Genomic DNA, 3,304 nt, shown 5'->3' with positions numbered 1-3,304 from the left:
TAAATCATAAATAAAAAGACAGGACATCACATTATGAATAAGTCTAATTTATTATCATATTTCATGCTACTTACAGTGTGGTTCGAAAGTTTGCGCACCGCAGGTAAAAAGTTGTATTAATGTGCATAAAGAAGCCAAGAGGCATCAAATGACAGATTAGACATTTGTATAATATGTCAAAGTATGTTAAATTTAATTCTAATCTTTTCAAAAATAATGTTGTTTAAATTCTTCCCAAAAGAACATCATAGTGCTTTATATATTTGTGTCACAGAAACACACAATCAAATATAAATGGCACTTTTGGCAAACATGTTTTTTTTTTCTCTACTACACAGGAAAGTGGGGCTGTTTAGGGACATTTTTTCTCTGTGCTCTGACCAAACAGAGACATATATACAAAGATTTAGGAGATCTTTTGTTGTGTTGGGATAGAATGTTCCCTAAGTGTCGTACATGTGTGAATTTAAAGCTTGCATTAGACTTGGTGATTACCTAGAAACAGTATATGTTGCTTATGACTCTTTCTTTAAATGCAGCAGCATCAGAGAGACACAATAAACAACAAGAAAAAGCTGAAGAACAGGCCTTCCAGTTGTTAATCACACACAATTTAGACTTAATGACGGGAAAGTATATCTTCAATTTCTCTATTTCATAACTAACACACTGAACATATTCATTCATTTAATCTTTAGACCTATTCTGATCTCAGTCCCTCCACAGCCTCTCTACAGCATGCTGATCTCACAGGAGCCAGGCTGCAGTATCTGAAGAGTAACTATGAGTTTAACTGCTTTTCTAAACCAGGGGTAAAACAAGGCATAGATCACAGGGTTTAGACCAGAGTTTAAAAAATAAAACATTGGGACAATAAAGGATGCATATGAAGGATTGACCAAGCTGTCACCTGCAAGAGAAACAGAGTAATATGGACAGAAACACATTAGAAACACAACTATGAGAACACCAAGAGTCCTGGCTGCTTTCAGCTCTGATTTCTTTGCCTTTGGAGTCCCTGACAGCTGGAGTGTGACAGCTGTAACGTGAGAGCGCATGGCGCGAGCCTGAGACACAGCCACGGCAAATACTCTCACATACAGAGCTACGATTACAGTAACTGGAATAATAAAGGTCAAAACAAGGTCCACAATCCCTGCGATATAGCCAACCACCAACACACATTCTCCGTAACAAGGAGCATACCTGTCTGGGTGAGTCGGTAAAACCTTTGTAAAGAGAAGGCTGTAAGAAACACAACAGAGCCAACACAAACAAACACAGAATCTAACTCTGTTCATGGTGATTCTGGTGTTGTAATGCAGAGGGTCACAAATAGCCACATAACGGTCAACTGATATCAGCACCATGTCACCTACTGAGGATGAAATAATGATAAGTTCTAGATAATTATACCAAGTACACACAAAGTCACCAAGAAACCAGCAGGATGTTTTTTTGAGGATTTCTCCCGGCATCAGCACGAAGCCCACTAGAAAGTCTGAGACAGCCAGAGAGAGGAGGAGGATGTTGGTGGGTGTGTGGAGCTGCCTGGAAGGAAGGAGATTGTTATCATTAAGTCCTCATATCTGACAAAAAAAATTGTTTAATTTTTTCTGATCTGTAATACCAACAGGCCTTATTTTGAGCAGGCAATTTGATTATTATAGTAAAAGAAGCACAGGTGTAACAGTGCTAACAACATAACCAATGGCTCCCTTAAGTGTCCCACTAACCCATGACACTAGGACAAGCCAGCCGGCTTGCATTATGCCAGGACCCTGAAACAGTGTTCATACATTTAACATCAATTGCTGAGACAAGGATCTTTGCCTGAAGTGGGAGACTGAGATAATGACGAGCAGGTTGAGAGCTACAGTGACCAGAGAGATGGAGGAAAGTAAAATGTGAATGAGCATCACTTCAAACCAAGGAGGCGTCAGCTTCCTGCAGGAGGTGTTGAAGAGTTTTGGAAAGCAGAGCTCTGCTCCGTCCTGTGTCTCCCTCATTAGTGGGAGGATGAGAGAGACCTCAGCTGTCTGCTTCAAACTCTGTCATACAACTCATTTATCTCTTTCTACCCTTGTCTCCACCCCTCCCTTTCTCCCTGTAAGTCTCTGTCGGATACCACTGTCCTTCCTTCCTTGCTGTACACATTGTTTTAAGCTTTCCAAACCCACAGCCCCGTAAGTCTTCAAACCCTGCCTAATAATTGCCCCATGTTTTGTCTTTTAAACCCCATTTGGAAACCAAAGGTACCTCTCTGGCCTCTCTGTTGCTTGTATTATTTTGCCATGGAGTAGATAAAAAGCAAACTTATCAAAATGTCCCCAATGTAACAGAAAATTCCAGCCCCCTGGTGCTCCAAGATCCCAGTTTTGGCGTGACCAAGTTGAATTGGATTGAACTCTGGTGGAAGTGAATGTCAAATTGGACCTGGAATCGAGTAAGCTTCCCTTCGTGTAAGGTCAGTTCCATTTGTATTTATGCGTGTAATCTGATGCAAAGCTTTCTCATAACACAATCACATGTAACTTAAATTTGGTGACGGCCCACTGCCGACCAGTCACGTGAAAGTTGACTGTATTTTTCACCAGGCACGTCTGCGCAGCGTTCGATAGGAACCGGAAGCCACACAAGCAATCACGGCCATTCACGTCACTGCTTGATCTTCCACCAGCTGCGTCACAGGGCGTCCCCCTGAATCGGCTCTCCGCTCCGATAAAGATACGCCCCAGTTTTTTTTTCATACAAGCCACAGGCCGGTTGCTTCTTCTGCAAAGAAGAGCAACGGCGAGAGTAACCAGTCAGTTTACCTATACATCCCCTAAATCCTTTAAGTCTCCTCCACAACGCCAAGGACAATGAGAGCTTCATCATGGAGAGAGGTTCATCTCGGCCTTTATTCCCCAGGACAGCAAGGGGAGAGAGAGGGGGAAGACATGAGAGACACTTGCTACTGGTCGAGTTAACCCCCAGACTTCTGTATTGAGGAATAAACCTCTTGTTATGGTCGCGTGCCATACCAATTGATCGAATCAGGGTTCCCACAAATTCATTTTCAAACAACACATGAACCCCAGTTCCTCGGAAAAAGTCCTGTGTTTGATCCAGTTGCTAGTTTGACCCATTCAACAACCCAACCTGCCATCTTTTTCAGAATTTGGCGCTCTTATAGGTCGCTCCAGCTGCTCTACAACCCTAACTCTCTTTACCTGCTAAATCCTCTACTATATCCACCAGCTAGTCTCTAACTTCATCTATTTGCTGCTTAGTTTTTAAAGAGTACTCAAAATGGACGCTG

The 3,304-nt window shown here is 42.3% G+C and overlaps 1 protein-coding gene across 1 annotated transcript; it reads right to left on the bottom strand.

The window, feature by feature from the left end:
* Positions 1-729: 729 nt before the first annotated feature.
* On the bottom strand, positions 730-2,036 carry LOC117953211 (trace amine-associated receptor 13c-like). Its single transcript, XM_034886039.1, has 2 exons — positions 1,834-2,036; positions 730-1,551 (listed from the first exon to the last, which is right to left on the bottom strand). Exons 1-2 carry the CDS (start codon positions 2,007-2,009, stop codon positions 732-734), a joined length of 996 nt encoding a protein of 331 aa, XP_034741930.1. The 5' UTR covers positions 2,010-2,036; the 3' UTR covers positions 730-731.
* Between the last annotated feature and the right edge of the window lie 1,268 nt (positions 2,037-3,304).

The sequence above is a fragment of the Etheostoma cragini genome, chromosome 11 (genome assembly GCF_013103735.1).
Source record: "Etheostoma cragini isolate CJK2018 chromosome 11, CSU_Ecrag_1.0, whole genome shotgun sequence".
NCBI classification, from domain to species: Eukaryota; Metazoa; Chordata; class Actinopteri; order Perciformes; family Percidae; genus Etheostoma; species Etheostoma cragini.
This window is presented reverse-complemented; position numbering and strand designations above follow the sequence as displayed.